Source organism: Bombina bombina, chromosome 6 (genome assembly GCF_027579735.1).
Source record: "Bombina bombina isolate aBomBom1 chromosome 6, aBomBom1.pri, whole genome shotgun sequence".
NCBI classification, from domain to species: domain Eukaryota; kingdom Metazoa; phylum Chordata; class Amphibia; order Anura; family Bombinatoridae; genus Bombina; species Bombina bombina.
The window spans coordinates 351,878,012-351,899,335 of NC_069504.1; the positions used below are offsets into that span (position 1 = coordinate 351,878,012).

A 21,324-nucleotide genomic window follows, 5' to 3' on the forward strand; every position below is an offset into this window, starting at 1 on the left:
GATTTTGGTCACCTCTCTCATCGCCAAAGAACACCTTGTTCCCCCCTGATGGTTGATGTAAGCAACAGTCGTCATGTTGTCTGATTGGAATCTTATGAATCTGGCCTTTGCTAGTTGAGGCCAAGCCCGGAGAGCATTGAATATCGCTCTCAGTTCCAGAATGTTTATCGGGAGAAGAGACTCTTCCCGGGACCATAGACCCTGAGCTTTCAGGGAATCCCAGACCGCGCCCAGGCCTAATAGACTGGTGTCGGTCGTGACGATGACCCACTCTGGTCTGCGGAAGCTCATTCCCTGGGACAGGTGATCCTGGGTCAGCCGCCAACGGAGTGAGTCTCTGGTCTTCTGATCTACTTGAATAATCGGAGACAAGTCTGTATAGTCCCCATTCCACTGTTTGAGCATGCACAGTTGTAATGGTCTTAGATGAATTTGCGCAAAAGGAACTATGTCCATTGCTGCAACCATCAACCCTACTACTTCCATGCACTGAGCTATGGAAGGCCGTAGAACAGAGTGAAGAACTTGACAAGCGTTTAGAAGCTTTGACTTTCTGACATCTGTCAGGAAAATCTTCATTTCTAAAGAATCTATTATTGTCCCCAAGAAAGGAACTCTTGTCGACGGAGACAGGGAACTTTTTTCTATGTTCACCTTCCACCCGTGAGATCTGAGAAAGGCTAGAACAATGTCTGTGTGAGCCTTTGCTTTTGAAAGAGACGACGCTTGAATTAGGATGTCGTCCAAGTAAGGTGCCACTGCAATGCCCCTTGGTCTTAGAACCGCTAGAAGGGACCCGAGCACCTTTGTGAAAATCCTTGGAGCAGTGGCTAGTCCGAATGGGAGAGCCACGAACTGGTAATGTTTGTGATCTTTGTGGATAGGAATATGTAGATACGCATCCTTTAGATCCACGGTAGTCATAAATTGACCCTCCTGGATTGTAGGTAAAAGCGTTCGAATAGTTTCTATTTTGAACGATGGCACTCTGAGAAATTTGTTTAGAATTTTTAAATCCAGAATTGGTCTGAAAGTTCCCTCTTTTTTGGGAACTACAAACAGATTTGAGTAAAACCCCAGACCTTGTTCCACAGTTGGAACACTCCCATTTTTAACAGGTTTTCTACACAATGTAAGAACGCCTGTCTCTTTATTTGGTTTGAAGATAAGAGAGACATGTGGAACCTTCCCCTTGGGGGTAGTTCCTTGAATTCTAGAAGATAACCCTGAGAGACTATTTCTAGTGCCCAGGGATCCTGAACATCTCTTGCCCAAGCCTGAGCAAAGAGAGAGAGTCTGCCCCCTACTAGATCCGGTCCCGGATCGGGGGCTACCCCTTCATGCTGTTTTGGTAGCAGCAGCAGGTTTCTTGGCTTGCTTACCCTTGTTCCAGCCTTGCATCGGTTTCCAAGCTGGTTTAGTCTGGGAAGCATTACCCTCTTGTCTAGAGGCTGCAGAGTTAGAGACCGGTCCGTTCCTGAAATTGCGAAAGGAACGAAAATTGGACTTATTCTTAGCCTTGAAAGGCCTATCTTGTGGGAGGGCATGGCCCTTACCCCCAGTGAAGTCTGAAATAATCTCTTTCAATTCTGGCCCAAAGAGGGTCTTACCTTTGAAAGGGATATTAAGCAATTTTGTCTTGGAAGATACATCCGCTGACCAAGACTTTAGCCAGAGCGCTCTGCGCGTCACAATTGCAAACCCTGAATTTTTCGCCGCTAATCTCGCTAACTGCAAAGCGGCATCTAAAATAAAGGAATTAGCTAACTTAGTTACGTGAATTCTGTCCATAACCTCCTCATACGGAGTCTCTCTACTGAGCGACTTTTCTAGTTCTTCGAACCAGAACCACGCTGCTGTAGTGACAGGAATAATACACAAAATAGGTTGAAGGAGGTAACCTTGCTGTACAAAAATCTTTTTAAGCAAACCCTCCAATTTTTTATCCATAGGATCTTTGAAAGCACAATTGTCCTCAATAGGAATGGTCGTGCGTTTGGCTAGTGTAGAAACCGCCCCCTCGACCTTAGGAACTGTTTGCCATAAGTCCTTTCTGGGGTCGACCATAGGAAATAATTTCTTAAATATAGGAGGAGGAGGGACAAAAGGTATGCCGGGCTTCTCCCACTCCTTATTCACTATGTCCGCCACCCGCTTGGGTATTGGGAAAGCGTCGGGGTGCACCGGGACCTCTAGGAACTTGTCCATCTTGCACAATTTTTCTGGGATGACCAGATTGTCACAATCATCCAGAGTAGATAGCACCTCCTTAAGCAGTGCGCGGAGATGCTCTAATTTAAATTTAAATGTCACAACATCAGGTTCTGCCTGCTGAGAAATTCTTCCTGAATCAGAAATTTCCCCATCTGACAAAACCTCCCTCATTGCCACTTCAGATTGGTGTGAGGGTATGACAGAAAAATTATCATCAGCGCCCTCCTGCTCTACAGTGTTTAAAACAGAGCAATCGCGCTCTCTCTGAAATGCAGGCATTTTGGATAAAATATTTGCTATGGAGTTATCCATTACTGCCGTCAATTGTTGCATAGTAACAAGCATTGGCGCGCTAGAAGTACTAGGGTCTCCTGCGTGGGCAAAAATGGTGTAGACACAGAAGGAGATGATGTAGAACTATGTCTACTCCCTTCATCTGAGGAATCATCTTGGGCAACTTTACTATCTGTGACAGTACTGTCCTTACTTTGTTTGGACGCTATTGCACAATTATCACACATTTTAGAAGGGGGAGACACATTGGCTTCCATACATACAGAACATGATCTATCTGAAGGCACAGACATGTTGAACAGGCTTAAACTCGTTAATAAAGTACAAAAACCGTTTTAAAACAAAACCGTTACTGTCTCTTTAAATTTTAAACAGGGCACACTTTATTACTGAATATGTGAAAAACTATGAAGGAATTATTCAATCTTAACCAAATTTTCACCACAATGTCTTAAAGCATTAAAAGCATTGCACCCCAAATTTCAGGCTGTTAACCCTTAAAATGTGGAAACCGGAGCCGTTTACAATTTTAACCCCCTTACAGTCCCAGCCCCAGCCTTTGCTGCAACTTCACCAAACCCAGGGGAGTATACGATACCAAATGAAGCCTTCTAGGAACCTTTTCAATGAATTCCAGACCCACACACATGCAGCTGCATGTACTGAACTCAAAAGTAACTGCGCAGTAATGGCGCGAAAATGAGGCTCTGCCTACTACAGAAAGGCCCTTCCTGACTGGGAAGGTGTCTAAACAAGTGCCTGACGTAAAAAAACGTTCCCCAAAGTTATAAAAGTGTGAAATTCAACTTCAAACTGTATAAAATACCTAAATAAAGCAATCGATTTAGCCCATAAAAGTGTCTACCAGTTTATAGCCCATATTAAGCCCTTTATTCTGTTTGAGACTAAGAAAATGGCTTACCGATCCCCATGAGGGGAAAAATGACAGCCTTCCAGCATTACACAGTCTTGTTAGAAAAATGGCTAGTCATACCTTAAGCAGAAAAGTCTGCAAACTGTTCCCCCTAACTGAAGTTCTCTCAGCTCAACAGTCCTGTGTGGGAGCAGCAATCGATTTTAGTTACTGCTGCTAAAATCATACTCCTCTCATAAACAGAACTCTTCATCTCTTTCTGTTTCAGAGTAAATAGTACATACCAGCACTATTTTAAAATAACAAACTCTTGATGGTAGAATAAAAACTACAACTAAACACCACATACTCTTCACCATCTCCGTGGAGATGCTACTTGTTCAGAGCGGCAAAGAGAATGACTGGGGGGGCGGAGCCTGGGAGGGACTATATGGACAGCTTTTGATGTGCTCTTTGCCATTTCCTGTTGGGGAGGAGAATATTCCCACAAGTTATGGATGACGCCGTGGACCGGACACACCAATGTTGGAGAAATCTATGTTCTTTTATATTCATTGGTATGTATAGTATACTTTAAAATTGTGTTTCCATTAATGTATATTCAATGATTTGTTATACCAGCTGCAGAGTATAAAATGTATGAGAAATTGCATTTTCAGGTTTGTGTATATGAATAAACTGGTTTTGTGCTGTTAAACCACAGCCTATTGAAATGGGTTGAGCTTGCAGGTAATATCAGATCACTTTGTTTACACATTCATGCTTCCTCACCTTAGATTTGTCTGTAAACCAAAGCTCAGTACTTAGAGAGAACAATGGAATATTAACATTTTATTACTTAACTATCCTGCACCCCACTAAGAGTGTAATTTCTTCTGTTGAATGTGTTTACGTAGGGTTGTCAATAGCATAGACTCCAGTATATAAATTTTCAGTATAGGTGGCGATACCACCGGCTAAATAAGCTATTTCAAACGCCAAAATAGGGGTAAAGTAGCTACTTGTAAACAATTTAATATACTCTAGCAGGTAAAATAGATAATTGAGAACAAGTTAAAAAGGAGAAAATGTTTGAGTAAACTGTCCCCTTTAACAGTCATGGAAACCAACACACTATAGGAAAATAAGACAAGCACACTTTTTTTTTTCTTTTTAAACTTTAATAAGAACATGGAAACCCTAATCAGCCCTTCACAAAATGAAAATACAGGATTTCAAATTAAATGTATTCTACAGTTAATGATCTTAAAAACTTGAATAAATGAACATATAAACAGATTTCCAGGTGGCAAAGCAATACAAGTGAGAACAATCATCTCTCCAAAAGGAATTCTGGAAAACGTTATAATTTATAACAACGTTTGACTTGATTGGTTGGTCAGACTAAATGAAAAATCTAAAATAGGTAGAAGTTGATATTTGTTTTATGGGTAAAAAAAAAATATACATAAAAACCCAAGCTGGACAAAGATTTTGGTAGATGTTACACCAGAACTCATTGTATGCCATGGTTCTGGTGAGATGCCAATAAATGGCTATTGTGTGAACACTTGTTTTAAGGACCTATGATCCTTCCCATAACCAAGACTAACTGAATATACTGAGGAAAGTTAATTTGAAAGGAAGACTAAATGCGAAGTGCCTTTCTTGTAATAGAGGAAAGCAACCATGGTGTTCCAAAAAAAAACAAAAAAAAAAAAAAAAAACTATAAACTTTTTATTCCATGAAAGAGTAACTTTCACTACAAACCTATTTGTTTAATAAATACACAATTTTTCCATCCCCAATGAAAATCATTAGCTCCCCCTTATATTCATAATTAGCATATTTAACTATGCAGTTGGTGTTTAGAATAATATGGAATCTCCACTTGACCTGTATTGCAAATAACTGCAGGGAATAAAATTGTTGTCCATTGTATTAGACAGCTGGATATTTCTTTCTTTAAACACATTAACTATGTTAGTTCATTTTAATTATTTTTTAAGTCTTCAAAGACTGGAAAAGTAAGCACAAGAGCAACAAAATGCATGTGCTCTTCTATAGCTCTAGCCTGTATCATACTAGAAGCACAATTGTCCAGTGCTAGTGTAATTAGTTCCCAAGAAGGCAATAGAAAATGGTGCCATCCCTCCAAGTGCATAAGTGGAATTTATCACTAGTACATCTGATATGAGCCTGTATAGAAAATTGTGGCTTGATTGCCCACCATCTCCAAGTGATTGCCTCTTATTGAAGCAAGTAACATGTCCAAGTAGTGAAAAAGGCTTGCAAACATTTTCCAAATCGAATAAAGCCAACATTTTCTACGACCGGACCAGTTTAGACTCATGAGCCTTAAGGGTTCCAACAGCATCTTTTACTGCATGATAAATAATATTCTTCACCTAAAAAGAAAAAAAAAAATATAGAACCAGTTATTAAAATGTTTTTATTAATCATATTTTAATGCAATAGGGATAAAAAACAGAATTTATGCTTACCTGATAAATTACTTTCTCCAACGGTGTGTCCGGTCCACGGCGTCATCCATAACTTGTGGGAATATCTCTTCCCCAACAGGAAATGGCAAAGAGTACAGCAAAAGCTGTCCATATAGTCCCTCCTAGGCTCCGCCCACCCCAGTCATTCGACCGACGGACAAAAAAACAGGAGAAACTATAGGGTGCCGTGGTGACTGTAGTTAAAGAAATAAATTTATCAAACCTGATTAAAAAACCAGGGCGGGCCGTGGACCGGACACACCGTTGGAGAAAGTAATTTATCAGGTAAGCATAAATTCTGTTTTCTCCAACATTGGTGTGTCCGCTCCACGGTGTCATCCATAACTTGTGGGAACCAATACCAAAGCTTTAGGACACGGATGAAGGGAGGGAGCCAATCGGGTTACCTAAACGGAAGGCACCACGGCTTGCAAAACCTGTCTCCCAAAAATAGCCTCCGAAGAAGCAAAAGTATCAAATTTGTAGAATTTGGCAAAAGTGTGCAGAGAAGACCAAGTCGCTGCCTTACATATCTGATCAACAGAAGCCTCGTTCTTGAAGGCCCATGTGGAAGCCACAGCCCTAGTAGTGAGCTGTGACACTTTCAGGAGGCTGCCGTCCGGCAGTCTCATAAGCCAATCGGATGATGCTTTTCAGCCAAAAGGAAAGAGAGGTAGCAGTAGATTTTTGACCTCTCCTTTTACCAGAATAGACGACAAACAGAGAAGATGTTTGTCTGAAATCCTTTGTTGCTTCTAGATAAAACTTTAAAGCACGGACTAGATCTAAATTGTGTAACAAACGTTCCTTCTTTGAAACTGGATTCGGACACAAAGAAGGTACAACTATTTCCTGGTTAATATTCTTGTTGGAAACAACCTTTGGAAGAAAACCAGGTTTTGTACGCAAAACAACCTTATCTGAATGGAACACCAGATAGGGCGGAGTACACTGCAGAGCAGATAACTCAGAAACTCTTCTAGCAGAAGAAATAGCAACTAAAAACAAAACTTTCCAAGATAACAACTTAATATCTATGGAATGTAAAGGTTCAAACGGAACCCCTTGGAGAACTGAAAGAACTAAATTTAAACTCCAGGGAGGAGTCAACGTCCTGTAAACAGGCTTGATCCTGACCAAAGCCTGAACAAAGGCTTGAACATCTGGCACAGCTGCCAGTCGTTTGTGTAACAAGACAGATAAAGCAGAAATCTGTCCCTTTAGAGAACTCGCTGATAATCCCTTATCCAAACCCTCTTGTAGGAAGGAAAGGATCCTAGGAATTTTAATCTTACTCCATGAGAATCCCTTGGATTCAAACCAACAGATATATCTTTTCCATATTTTATGGTCAATCTTTCTAGTTACAGGTTTTCTGGCTTGTACCAGAGTATCTATCACAGAATCCGAAAACCCAGGCTTAGATAAAATCAAGCGTTCAATTTCCAAGCCGTCAGCTGGAGAGAGACTAGATTTGGATGTTCGAATGGACCCTGTACCAGAAGATCTTGTCTCAAAGGTAGCTTCCATGGTGGAGCCGATGACATATTTACCAGGTCTGCATACCAAGTCCTGCGTGGCCACGCAGGAGCTATCAAAATCACAGAGGCCCTCTCCTGTTTGATCCTGGCTACCAGCCTGGGAATGAGAGGAAACGGTGGAAAAACGTAAGCTAGGTTGAAGGTCCAAGGCGCTACTAATGCATACACTAGGGTCGCCCTGGGATCCCTGGATCTGGACCCGTAACAAGGAACTTTGAAGTTCTGACGAGACGCCATCAGATCCATGTCTGGAATGCCCCATAATTGCGTCAACTAGGCAAATATCTCCGGGTGGAGTTCCCACTCCCCCGGATGGAATGTCTGACGACTCAGATAATCCGCCTCCCAGTTTTCCACTCCTGGGATGTGGATCGCAGATAGGTGGCAGGAGTGATCCTCCGCCCATTTTATGATCTTGGTCACTTCTCTCATCGCCAGGAACTCCTTGTTCCCCCCTGATGGTTGATGTAAGCAACTGTCGTCATGTTGTCTGATTGGAATATTATGAATCTGGCCTTTGCTAGCTGAGGCCAAGCTTTGAGAGTATTGAATATCGCTCTCAGTTCCAGAATGTTTATAGGGAGAAGAGATTCTTCCCGAGACCATAGACCCTGAGCCTTCAGGGAGTCCCAGACCGCACCCCAGCTCACTAGACTGGCGTCGGTCGCGACGATGACCCACTCTGGTCTGCGGAAGCTCATTCCCTGGGACAGATGATCCTGGGTTAGCCACCAACGTAGTGATTCTCTGGTCTCCTGATCTACTTGGATCACTGGAGACAAGTCTGTATAGTCCCCATTCCACTGTTTGAGCATGCTCAGTTGTAATGGTCTTAGATGAATTCGCGCAAAAGGAACTATGTCCATTGCTGCAACCATCAATCCTACTACTTCCATGCACTGAGCTATGGAAGGTCAAGGAACAGACTCTTGTCGACGGAGACAGGGAACTTTTTTTTCTATGTTCACCTTCCAGCCGTGAGATCTGAGAAAGGCCAGAACGATGTCTGTGTGAGCCTTTGTCTTTGAAAGAGACGACGCTTGTATCAGAATGTTGTCCAAGTAAGGTGCCACTGCAATGCCCCTTGGTCTTAGAACAGCTAGAAGGGCTCCGAGTACCTTTGTGAAAATCCTTGGAGCCGTGGCTAGCCCGAATGGGAGAGCCACAAACTGGTAATGTTTGTCCAGAAAGGCGAACCTTAGGAACTGGTGATGATCTTTGTGGATAGGAATATGTAGATACGCATCCTTTAAATCCACGGTAGTCATAAATTGACCCTCCTGGATTGAGGGTAAAATCGTTCGGATAGTTTCCATTTTGAACGATGGTACTTTGAGAAATTTGTTTAGAATCTTTAAATCTAGAATTGGTCTGAAGGTTCCCTCTTTTTTGGGAACTACAAACAGATTTGAGTAAAAACCCAGTCCTTATTCCACAATTGGAACTGGGTGTATCACTCCCATTTTTAACAGGTCTTCTACACAATGTAAGAATGCCTGTCTCTTTATTTGGTTTAAAGATAAGTGAGACATGTGGAACCTTCCCCTTGGGGGTAGTTCCTTGAATTCCAGAAGATAACCCTGAGAAACTATTTCTAGTGCCCAGGGATCCTGAACATCTCTTGCCCAAGCCTGAGCGAAGAGAGAGAGTCTGCCTCCTACTAGATCCGGTCCCGGATCGGGGGCTGCTCCTTCATGCTGTTTTGGTAGCAGCAGCAGGCTTCTTGGCCTGTATACCCTTGTTCCAGCCTTGCATCGGTTTCCAAGCTGGTTTGCTCTGCGAAGCATTACCCTCTTGTCTAGAGGCTGCAGAGTTGGAGGCCGGTCCGTTCCTGAAATTGCGAAAGGAACGAAAATTAGACTTATTCTTGGCCTTGAAAGGCCTATCTTGTGGGAGGGCATGGCCCTTATCCCCAGTGATGTCTGAGATAATCTCTTTCAACTCTGGTCCAAAAAGGGTTTTACCCTTGAAGGGGATATTAAGCAATTTTGTCTTGGAAGATACATCCGCTGACCAAGACTTTAGCCAGAGCGCTCTGCGCGCCACAATTGCAAACCCAGAATTTTTCGCCGCTAATCTAGCTAACTGCAAAGCGGCATCTAAAATAAAGGAATTAGTTAACTTAAGTGCGTGTATTCTGTCCATAACCTCCTCATACGGAGTCTCTCTATTGAGCGACTTTTCTAGTTCCTCGAACCAGAACCACGCTGCTGTAGTGACAGGAACAATGCACAAAATAGGTTGTAGGAGGTAACCTTGCTGAACAAAAATCTTTTTAAGCAAACCCTCCAATTTTTTATCCATAGGATCTTTGAAAGCACAATTATCCTCGATAGGAATAGTAGTGCGCTTGTTTAGTGTAGAAACTGCCCCCTCGACCTTAGGGACTGTCTGCCATAAGTCCTTTCTGGGGTCGACCATAGGAAATAATTTCTTAAATATAGGAGGGGGAACAAAAGGTATGCCGGGCTTCTCCCACTCCTTGTTTACTATGTCTGCCACCCGCTTGGGTATAGGAAAAGCGTCGGGGTGCACCGGAACCTCTAGGAACTTGTCCATCTTACACAATTTTTCTGGAATGACCAGGTTGTCACAATCATCCAGAGTAGATAACACCTCCTTAAGCAGTGCGCGGAGGTGCTCTAATTTAAATGTCACAATATCAGGTTCTGCCTGTTGAGAAATTCTACCTGAATCTGAAATTTCCCCATCTGACAAAACCTCCGTCATGGCCCCTTCAGAGTGGTGTGAGGGTATGACAGAACAATTATCATCAGCGCCCTCCTGCTCTACAGTGTTTAAAACAGAGCAATCGTGCTCTCTCTGAAATGCAGGCATTTTGGATAAAAAATTAGCTATGGAGTTATCCATTACTGTCGCCAATTGTTGCATAGTAACAAGCATTGGCGCGCTAGAAGTTCTAGGCGTCTCCTGCGTGGGCAAAACTGGTGTAGACACAGAGTGAGATGAAGCAGAACTATCTTTACTCTCTTCATCTGATGAACCATCTTGGGCAACCTTACTATCTGTGGCAGTACTGTCCTTACTTTGTTTGGACGCTATGGCACAATTATCACACAATTTGGAAGGGGGAGACACATTGCCTTCCATACATACAGAACATAGCTTATCTGAAGGTACAGACATGTTAAACAGGCTTAAACTTGTCAATAAAGTACAAAAAACGTTTTAATTAAAACAGTTACTGTCTCTTTAAATTTTAAACAGGGCACACTTTATTACTGAATATGTGAAAAACAATGAAGGAATTGTTCAAATTTTACCAAATTTTCACCACAGTGTCTTAAAGCATGAAAAATTAAAATGAAGAAACCGGAGCCGGTTACAGATTTAACCCCTCTACAGTCCCAGCTACAGCCTTTGCTGCGACTTTACCAAACCCAGGGGGGAATACGATACCAAATGAAGCCTTCTAGGAACCTTTTCAACTACTTTCAGATCCACACACATGCAGCTGCATGTCCTGCTCTCAAAAGTAACTGCGCAGTAATGGCACGAAAATGAGGCTCAGCCTACTACAGTGAAGGCCCTTCCTGACTGAAAAGGTGTCTAAACCAATGCCTGACGTTAAAAAACATTCCCCAAAGTTTATAAGTGTGAAATTCACCTCAATCTGTATAAAATGCCCAAATAAAGCAATCGATCTTGTCCATAAAAGTGTCTACCAGTTTTATAGCCCATATTAAGCCCTTTATTCTGTTTGAGACTAAGAAAATGGCTTACCGGTCCCCATGAGGGGAAATGACAGCCTTCCAGCATTACATGGTCTTGTTAGAAATATGGCTAGTCATACCTTAAGCAGAAAAGTCTGCTAACTGTTTCCCCCAACTGAAGTTACTTCATCTCAACAGTCCTGTGTGGAAACAGCAAACCATTTTAGTTACTGCTGCTAAAATCATATTCCTCTCACAAACAGAACTCTTCATCTTTTTCTGTTTCAGAGTAAATAGTACATACCAGCACTATTTTAAAATAACAAACTCTTGATAGTAGAACAAAAAACTACAACTAAACACCACATACTCTTAACCATCTCCGTGGAGATTTTGCCTGTGCAATGGCAAAGAGAATGACTGGGGTGGGCGGAGCCTAGGAGGGACTATATGGACAGCTTTTGCTGTACTCTTTGCCATTTCCTGTTGGGGAAGAGATATTCCCACAAGTTATGGATGACGCCGTAGACCGGACACACCAATGTTGGAGAAATGAAATTTATGCTTACCTGATAAATTTATTTCTTGACACGGTGAGTCCACGGATCATCTCTAATTAGTATTGGGACTATTGCTCCTGGCCAGCAGGAGGAGGCAAAGAGCACCACAGCAAAGCGGTTAAATATCACCTCCCTTCCCTCCAACCCCAGTCATTCGACTGAAGGAAAAGAGAGGAGAGAAAAGAAGTAACACAAGGTGCAGAGGTGCACAAGGTTTACAACACAAAAACCAGTCTAAACAAACAGGGCGGGCCGTGGACTCACCGTGTCAAGAAATAAATACATTTATCAGGTAAGCATAAATTTCGTTTTCTTTCTAATGACACGCTGAGTATACGGATCATCTCTAATTACTATTGGGCATCAATACCCAAGCTAGAGGACACAGATAAGGGAGGGACAAGACAAGAAACTAAACAGAAGGCACCACTGATTGAAGAACCTTTCTCCCACAAGAAGCCTCTGCTGAGGCAAAAGTATCAAATTTATAGAATTTTGAAAAAGTGTGTAGAGAGGACCAAGTTGCAGCCTTGCAAATCTTTTACACAGAAGCTTCCTTTCTGAATGCCCAGGAAGAAGAAACAGCCCTTGTGGAATGAGCCATGACTCTCAGAAGGCTGTTGTACAGCAGTTTCATAGGTCAAGCGAATTATACTCTTCAGCCACAAAGAAAGAATTAGCCGTAAGTTTCTGACCATTGCGTTTCCCAGCGAAAACAACAAACAAAAGCAGAAGACTGGCGGAAATCCTTAGTCACCTGCAAATAGTATTTCAACGCACGCACCACATCTAGGTTGTGCAGCAGACGCTCTTTATGAGAAGGGTTAGGACACAAAGGAGGAACAACAATTTCTTAATTAATGTTCCTATACGAAACCACTTTAGGGAGGAACCCTAACTTAGTACGCAGAACTACCTTATCCGAATGAAAAATAAGGTAAGGGGATTCACACTGCAATGCCGAGAGCTCAGAGACTCTAGGAGCAGAAGAAATTGCAACAAGAAACAAAACTTAACAAGATAACCTCTTAATATTAAGAGTGCATAGGCTCAAACGGAGCCTGCTGAAGAACTTTAAGAACAGGGTTAAGACTCCAGGGAGGAGTAACAGGTTTGACCAAGGCTTGACAGAAAGATTGCACGTCTGGTACATCCAGACGTTTATGCAACAAAATAGACAAGGCAGATATTTGACCCTTCAAAGTACTTGCCGATAAGCCCTTCTCCAGACCTTCTTGTAGAAAAGACAATTCTAGGAATCCGAACTCTACTCCAAGAGTAGCTTCTGGATTCACACCAATACAGATATTTACGCCATATCTTATGGTAAATCTTCCTGGTCACAGGCTTACAACCCTGAATCAAGGTCTCAATAACCGACTCCGAAAAACAGCACTTAGATAGAATTAAGCGTTCAATCTCCAAGCAGTCAGCTTCAGAGAAACGAGATTTGGATGAAGGAAGGGCCCTTGAAGTAGAAGGTCCTTCCTCAGTGGAAGTCTCCAAGGTGGAAGAGAAGACATCTCCACTAGGTCAGCATCCGCATACCAGATTCTGCAAGGCCACGCCGGTGCAATGAGGATCACCAACGCCTTCTCCTGTTTGATTCGAGCAATAACCCATGGAAGGAGAGCAAACTGAGTAAATAGGTATGCTAGACTGAAATTCCAAGGAACCATCAGAGCATCTATCAGTACAGCCTGAGAAACCCTTGACCCGTACTTCGGGAGCTTGGCATTCTGACGAGATGCCATGAGATCCAGCTCCGGCTGTACCCATTTGGGAATCAAGTTGGAAAACACCTCTGGATGGAGTTCCCACTCCCCCGGGTGAAAGGTCTGTCTGCTCAGAAAATCCGCTTCCCAATTGTCCACTCCTGCAATGTGGATCGCAGATAGACAGCAGTTGTGGGTCTCCGCCCACTGAATAATTTTGGCTACCTCTGTCATGGCCAAGGAAATCCGAGTTCCTCCCTGATGATTGATGTAAGCCACTGAATTTATGTTGTGCTACTGGAACCCGATAAACCGGGTTGAAGCTAACTGAGGCCAGGCCAGAAGAGCATTGAAGATTTCCCTCAGTTCTAGGATGTTTATGGGAAGAACAGACTCCTCCCGAGTCCATGTCCCCTGAGCCCCAGACTGCTCCCCATCCCTGCAGGCTGGCGTCCGTTGTCACAATCACCCAGGTGCGTCTGCGAAAGCAGGCTCCCTGGGAGAGATGACCCTGAGACTACCACCAAGGAAGAGAGTCTTGTCACCTGATCCAGAAGAATTTGCAGAGACAGATCTGCATAATCCCCGTTCAATTGCCTGAGCATACATAAATATTTTCATTAATAAGAAATCTATTATGGTTCCCAGGAACACTACCCTTGTAGCTGGAATCAAGGAACTCTTTCCCAAATTCACCTTCCATCCGTGAGACCGCAGAAAAGATAACATCTCTGTGTGGGAGTTTGCTTGATGGAAGGATGGTTTCTGAACCAGAATGTCGTTCAGATAAGGCACCACTACAATGCCCCGTAACCGGAACACCGCCAACAGGGATCCCAGGACCTTTGAAAAAATTCTGGGAGTTGTGGCAAGGCCGAACGGAAGAGCCACAAACTGGTAAGGTTTGTCTAGAAATGCAAACCTCAGAAACTTGTGATGATCCCTGTGGATGGGAACATGACCCTTCAAGCTGAATGAGTCATTAACGGGTTTCTTAGATTGCTTCCCCTTGTTCCAAGACTGGTTTGTCCTCCAGGAAGGTTTGGACTGATCTTGCTTGGCAGAGGAAGGCTTACCTTTGAAGATTCTAAAAGGAACGAAAATTACTGACGTCCCTTCTGCTTATTCCTCTTATCCTGAGGGAGGAAATGACCCTTCCCTCCCGTAATGTCGGAAAAAATTTCAGCCCACCTCAAATAAGGTCTTAGCCTTGTAGGGAAATCGACAAAAGCTTAGACTTAGACGAAACATCCGCAGAGCAGGATTTTAACCATAAGGCTCCACGGGCCAGTACGGCAAAACCAGAAATCTTCGCTTCCAGCTTAATAACCTGTAGGGAAGCATCCGTAATAAGAGTTGGCCGAATTAAGGGCCTTGATCCTATCCTGGATCTCTTCAAGGGGAGTGTCAGTCAGAATAGAATCTGACAACGCATCAAACCAGTATGCCGCCGCACTGGCGATGGTAGCAATACACACCGCAGGTTGCCATGGTAAACCATGGTGTACGTACATCTTTTTAAGCAACCCCTCCAACTTCTTATCCATAGGACCCTTAAAGGAACAGCTATCCTCTATGGGAATAGAGGTTCTCTTAGCCAAAGTGGAAATTGCCCCTTCCACCTTGGGGACCATCTGCCCAGACTCCTGGATAGAGTCAGCAATTGCAAACATCTTCTTAAAAATTGGGGATGGAGAAAAAGGGATACCAGGTCTCTCCCATTCCCTAGCAATAATCTCTGTAGCCCGGTCTGGTACAGGGAATACCACCATGGAAGGTACATCAAAATACTTGTTTAGCTTACTAGTAGTGTCGTAGTCGTCCAAGGTAGCCAAAACCTCCTTAAATAACAAACAGAGGTGTTCTAGCTTAAATCTGAATGATACAACTTCAGCATCAGAAGAAGTGATTACTCTGAGTCTGAGATTTCACCCTCAGATGCCACCGAAGTATCTTCCTCAGACTTCTGGGAAGGAACATTCGGAATAACCATGACTGTGTCAGAAACCTTACTCACTGATTCCTTAGATTTCCTATTGCGCTTTCCCTGCAGCATGGGAAAAGCAGACAGTGCATCAGTTACCGCAAAAGATGTGGGTAGCAATGTCTTGCAACGTAACTCGAACCGGAGTGAGAGAGGAAGCACAGGGCACTGCATGTGTGGACGATAAAGCTTGGGACACTTGAGGAGAAAGCTGTGGCATATCGTGAACATTTTCAGGAGGCCCCTGAACAACATCCGCCTTAGACAATGATGGCTCAGAATCAAAAAGTCTATTCCTGTATTTCAATGTTCTCTCAATACATGAGGAACAGAAAGGGATTGGTGGTTCCACATTAGCATCAAAACACAAAGAACAAGTAACATTTTGCAGGGCCTCTTGGTCCATCTTTACCCAATAATTTAACAAATTAAAAATAAAACACTTATTTATTTTTTTATATTATGTTACAAAAATGTTACTGTCCCTTTAAATTTTAAACAACTTTAAATTTCCTAATGCAAACAACGTTGGTTTTAAAGCACCCCAGACAGCCTCAACACCCCAGCTAGCCCTGCTGATGTGCCTACCTGTCCTGCTGACCGCCGGAGTTAATAGATAAAAAAAAAAAAAAAAGTACTCAACCCAGAGCTGCTCCACCCGGTATCCAGAGACCGCTACACTGAAAAGTAGAGCTGCAATGAATACGTCACCCTTCCGGCACTCTGTAAGTGAGAAGGGCAAAAGCGTGCAAAAACGCTTTGCCGCTTCAGAACAGACCCGCCCATCTTGGGCGTAGCAACTTGAACCTCCCGGCCAGCATTAATCTTAACTCTGAAGGTAAAGCCGCCGAGAGCAAGGAAAAAAACACAACCACCCTGACCGGAATAATCCGGAATAAAAACGAACTGAGCCTATGTCCCCTGAACTCCTCTCGTCCCAGTGTCTGCACAAACTGCCTCATATTATCCTATTACCCCATAATAAGATTAATGAATATGGTGTCCTATACAGAACTGCTAAAGTGCCAATATTTTTCTTGTACCTGCTTAGAAAAAAGAATATTTATGCTTACCTGATAAATTTATTTCTTCTTAGACACGATGAGTCCACGGATCATCTTCATTACTTATGGGATCTTCACCTCATGGTCAGCAGGAGCACCACTGCAGAGCTGTTAAATAGCTCCTCCCTTCCCTCCCACTCCAGTCATTCTACCGAAGTTAGGAAGAGAAAGGAAAAGCCAAGGTGCAGACGTGACTGAAGATTACAATAAATAACATGTCTTAAAAGGACAGGGCGGGCCGTGGACTCATTGTGTCTAAGAAGAAAAAAATTTATCAGGTAAGCATAAATTTTCTTTTCTTCTTAAAGATACAATGAGTCCACGGATCATCTTCATTACTTATGGGATCCAATACCCAAGCTAGAGTACACGGATGATACGGGAGGGACAAGACAGGATACCTAAACGGAAGGCACCACTGCTTGAAGAACCTTTCTCAAAAACAGCCTCAGCCGAGGCAAAAGTATCAAATTTGTAAAACTTTGTAAAAGAGTGAAGAGAAGACTAAGTTGCAGCCTTGCAAAGCTGATCCACAGAAGCTTAATTTTTGAATGCCCATGAGGAAGCAACAGCCCTAGTGGAATGAGTTGTAATCCTTTCAGGAGGCTGCTGACCCGCAGTCTCGTATGCCAACGGTATAATACTCTTCATCCAAAAAGAAAGACACAGCCGTAGCTTCCTGTCCCCTGTGTTTGCCTGAAAAATACCACAGAGCGGAAGACTGGCGAAAGTTTTAGTCGCCAAGAAGCACGAACTACATCCAAATTATGTAAGAGCCTCTCTTTCTTAGAAGAGGAATTAGGCCACAAGGAAGGTACAACAATCTCCTAATTAATGTTTCGATCAGAAACAACCTTGGAGAGAAATCCTAAGTTAGTATGTAAAACTACATTATCTGAATGGAAATAACTCATACTGAAATGCCAAGAGCTCTGACACTCACCAAGCAGAAGAAAAATCAACAAGAGAAAACATTCCATGATAACAATACAATATCTAAAGGAAAGAATAGGCTCAAACAGAGCCCCTTGAAGAACTCTGAAAACTAAATTCAAACTCCATGGAGGAGTAACTTATGAACACAGGCCTGACAAAATGATTGTACATCTGGAACATCTACCAAACGTTTGTGTAACAAAATAGAGAAAGACAGAGTTGTTACCCGTTAGGGAACTGAACGATAAACCTTGGAAAAGACAAAATACTATGAATCCTATCTACTCCATGAGTAGTCCATGGATTCACACCAATAGAGATATTTACGCCATATCTTATGAAAAATTTGACTAAAAACAGGCTTTCGAGCCTGAATCATGGTCTCAATGACAGAGTCAGAAAAACCCTGCTTGGATAAAAAGTGTTCAATTTCCAAGTAGTCAGTTTCAGATAAACCAGATTTGTGTGAAAGAGGAAGCCTTGATTAGAAGGTCCCTCCTCAACAGAAGTCTCCAAGATGACAGATGACATGTCCACCAGATCTGGACACCAAATACTACAAGGCGAGGTCGGTGCTATGAGGATTAACGAAGCCCTCTCCAGCTTGATTCAAGCAATGGCCCGAAGAAGAAGAAAAAAATAAAATAAAACGGAGGAAAAAGCTGGAAAACACTTCCGGATGGAGTTCCCACTCCCCTGGATGAAAGAACTGCCTGCGCAGGAAATTCCGCCCCTGGGAAGTAGCTCGCCAACAGGCAGCAAGAATGGGCCTCTGTCCACTGAAGTATATTGGATAGCTCTGCCATCGCTAAGGAACTCCTCATTCCTCCCTGATGATTGAGGTAAGCCACTCACAAAATTTCATCGACTGGAATCTGATAAACTGGACCGAGGCTAACTGAGGCCAGACCAGAAGAACATGGTAGATCGCTCTCAGCTCCAGAATGTTTATAGGAAGAAAAGACACTGGCTGAGTCCAAACCCCCTGAGCCCTTAGGGAGCCCCATACTGCTCCCGACCCTAGAAGGCTGGCGTCTGTTGTCACAAACACCCAAGATGATCTGCAAAAGCAGGTTTCCTGGGAAAGATGATCCAGAGACAACCACCACTGAAGAGAATTCCTTGTCTCCTGCTCCTAGTAGTACTCGAGGAGACAAATCTGTATAATCTCCGATCCATTGCCTGAGCATGCTTAACTGCATCTCTGATTTCCTGACATTCCGTTAGAAAAATAGACTGATATGGAATCTATTATGGTTCCCAAGAAAGTTACCCTTGGACAAAGGAACACTTTTCCAAATTTACTTTCCACCCATAAGACCACGGGAAGGATAACACCAAGACCGTGTGAAATCTTGTTAGCTGTAAGGATGGTGCCTGGACTAGAATGTCATCCAGATAGGACGCCACTGCAATGTCCCGGAACCGAAGCACCGCCAACCGCGCTCCCAGAGCCCTTGTGAAAACTCAGAGCTGTGGCAAGACCTAAAGGCAAAACCACGAACTGGAAGCGTATGAGAATGGCACATGAAGGTACGCGTCCTTTAAATTGATCCTCCTGATCAAGGGAAGAATGGAATGAATAGTTGCCATCTTGAAGGACGGTACCAAAGAAACACTGTTTAGACTCTCGAGATCTAAAAAGTGGTTTGAAGGTTCCTTCTTTTCTGGGAACCACAAACCGATTGGTATAAAAAACCCCAGACTCCTGTACCTGTATTGGAACAATCATACCCAGGTCTGAAGTGTCTCTTACGCATCGAGGACTGAAGCGGGGTAATAGTATAAACTTACCCATATCGAGGAGAGAGCAAAGAGATCCTTTTTTGAGCCTGGAGACAAGAGAACTAATAAACTCATTGTCATCGGAAGGCGGGGATTGCTTTTTGCGGTGCTTTGGAAACAGAAGAACGAATCAGCTGTTAAAAGCTGCAACAAAAATTCACTTTGTTAAGATCTGCAACAGAGTGACGCTTGTGCAACAGAGTGACGCTTGTACAACAGAGGATTAAAGGATTAAAAGATCAAGGTAAAAAGTCCTAGGCAGAATGTATTTGGGATACTTTAAAAGCGAACATTGTCTTGGAAACATTGTTTCAATTTGTTTTATAAACCGTTACAATTTGAAAATAACTATCAACGATAGAGAAATCCTATTGGCCAATAGAAGACATAATATAGTCCAATGAACTGAGTGATATAAAGATCAACCTCCCAATATAGCTTCAAGCAGTTTGCATATAGGAAGCTAAGAGACTGTCTTTTTTAAGGTCGTTTAATAGAATTAATTTAGAATAATTTATGAAATTCATTTTTAGTATAATTTTGTGTTTTAGAGTGCGTACTCTATTTTTTTATATTTATGATTGTGTGTGGAAATAAAATAATTTGTCTTTAGCCTATGTGAGCGCTCCTTATAATTTTTGGTTTTTACTAGTTGGTATCTTAACTGTATACAGGTCAGTTTTTTATGAGGAGTTTGACAATCCTTTAACCTATTACACGTTTTTAACAATTTTATTATGTCTCTTACGCAGTGTAAGAACGCTTCTCTTTATCTGATCTGCAGATAATCTTGAAAGCAGAAACCTGCCTCTGAGAGGAAAACTCTTTAACTCCAATTTGAATCCCTGGAACACTATTAAGAAGCAAGTAGCAGTAGCTGGATTCAAACCCCACACCTTCTGCTTGCAAGGTAGTTAAGCTAACCATTATGCTACTAATGCTAGCTTTTCTATTGCCCAAGAATTCTGAGCATCTGGACCGAAAGTCTGCCCCCTACAAGATCCGATCCCAGATCGGGGGCATGCCCATCATGCTGTCTTTGATTCAACAGCAGGCTATTTGGATCTTTTTTTTTTTAAATTTCAAAGGAGATTTTCCTCAAGCCAGACTCCAACAAGGTCTTCCCCTTGTAAGTAATCGCTAAAAAGCTTAGACTTAGAGCATACATCCGTAGAAAAAGGTTCTAACCAAAAGGCTCTGTGAGCTGGAAAAGAGAAACCTGAAATCTATGCTCCCAGTTTGATAATTTGAAGAGAAGAAATTGAAACAAAGGAATTAGCCAATTTGAAAGCTTATATCCTATCCTGGAGTTTATCCAGGGGAGTTTCTGACTTAGTAGTAGAAAACAACGCATCAAACCAATATGCCGTCGCACTAGTGACGGTAGCAAAGTACACAGCTGGTTGCCTTGGGAACCCTGGTGTACATCCCCTAATTTTCTGTCCCTAGGACCTTTGAACAACCCAACTCTCCTCTAAGAGTATAGTAGTTCTCTTAGCTAAGCTGGAAACTACGCCATGCTGAGTTGACTATGGGAAACATTAAATATAGGAATGCGGTTACTTCCATTCCTTATAACTTACTGGACGCACTAGAATAGATTACACCATTCGTAATAGTCACTACTGAATCAATCAGCCTAAAGGATTGATTATCATCCTTCTAGAAATGTTGTCTACCTCGTGGTAAAAACATATAATGCATGAAATGCAGAGCAACTCCAGGTGGAGTAAGAGGAAGCGCAGGGCACTGCATGTGAGCTTCCACAGACTCTTAAACAGCAAACGCCCTTGAAGGAGTAATTTCAGGAAAAAGTGAATTTTTTTATTAAAAATCGACACATAAAAAACATTACTGTCTCTTTAAACTTTAAAAGTAAATTCTTATTTCAGAGTGCCGAAGCAAGCTAAATTAGCATGCAAATATAGCTGTTTATAGACATCGCCATGACATTAAAGAAGCAATGTCTTGTGCAGTAATTCCAGATGGAAATTGCAAGGAACCGCAGAGCACTGCATGTGACCGTCTCTTTAAAACTTAAAAGTAATTTCTTATTTCTGTGTGCAGAAGCAAATAAATTAGTATGTCAGCCTTGCTGTTCATAAACATTGCCATGACATGAAAGAAGCAACGTCTTGTGCAGAAATTCAAGAATGGAATTGCAAGGAACCGCAGGGCACTGCATGTGACTGTCTTTTT

General features: G+C 42.5%; 1 protein-coding gene across 2 annotated transcripts in view; it reads right to left on the reverse strand.

The window, feature by feature from the left end:
• Positions 1-4,520: 4,520 nt before the first annotated feature.
• Positions 4,521-21,324, reverse strand: part of KDM3B (lysine demethylase 3B) — a 177,666-nt gene continuing 160,862 nt past the window's right edge. For both annotated transcript variants that reach the window (XM_053717013.1, XM_053717014.1), the window contains exon 24: positions 4,521-5,770. In XM_053717013.1, coding sequence (XP_053572988.1) covers positions 5,690-5,770 — 81 coding nt within the window. In that variant the 3' untranslated portion in view covers positions 4,521-5,689. The remainder of the gene's footprint in view (positions 5,771-21,324) is intronic.